This window comes from Colobus angolensis, unplaced genomic scaffold, assembly GCF_000951035.1.
Source record: "Colobus angolensis palliatus isolate OR3802 unplaced genomic scaffold, Cang.pa_1.0 Scaffold159, whole genome shotgun sequence".
Lineage (NCBI taxonomy): Eukaryota > Metazoa > Chordata > Mammalia > Primates > Cercopithecidae > Colobus > Colobus angolensis.
The window spans coordinates 6,283,555-6,284,092 of NW_012114699.1; the positions used below are offsets into that span (position 1 = coordinate 6,283,555).

A 538-nucleotide genomic window follows, 5' to 3' on the forward strand; every position below is an offset into this window, starting at 1 on the left:
CCCCCCCCAGCTTCTGCTGTGACCCCCAGGCCTCTTGTGCCTCAAGTCCCGGACCCAGGCAGGACCACCAGGGTCCCTGAATCGCCTCTTTTGTTGTCACAGATTCCAGAAGATGACTCAGGTGTCCCCACCCCAGAGGATGCTGGGAAGAGTGGCAAAAAGCTGGGGAAGAAGTGGAGGGCAGTGATTTCCCGAACCATGAACAGGAAGATGGGCAAGATGATGGTGAAGGCCCTGTCAGAAGAGATGGTGAGGCCTGGGGACGAAGGGGAGGGGGTGTCCAGGGGGCCTGGGGACCGCTCTGGCAGAATGTGAGCATGACCACCTCAATAGCCACTACTCAGGCCCGAAGGCCCTATTTGATGCAAGAAGGAAGGTCACATGGGAGAGGAAACTCACTCGTAGCCACAGCCAGGCAGCCAGGCACCGTCTTGAGGGTGCAGGAGGCTGGTAGGGGAAGGGGTGGAGTTTGAGAACGGATGAAAGTCTGGGCAACAGGGCTGGGCATGGTGGCTCATGCCTATAATCTCAGCACTTA

The 538-nt window shown here is 58.4% G+C and overlaps 1 protein-coding gene across 1 annotated transcript in view; it reads left to right on the top strand.

Moving 5' to 3' along the window:
* SASH3 (SAM and SH3 domain containing 3) overlaps positions 1-538 on the top strand; it is a 15,300-nt gene that overhangs the window by 8,405 nt on the left and 6,357 nt on the right. The window contains exon 2 of the mRNA XM_011936989.1: positions 103-249. Within this exon, the coding sequence (XP_011792379.1) occupies positions 103-249 (147 nt within the window). The remainder of the gene's footprint in view (positions 1-102; positions 250-538) is intronic.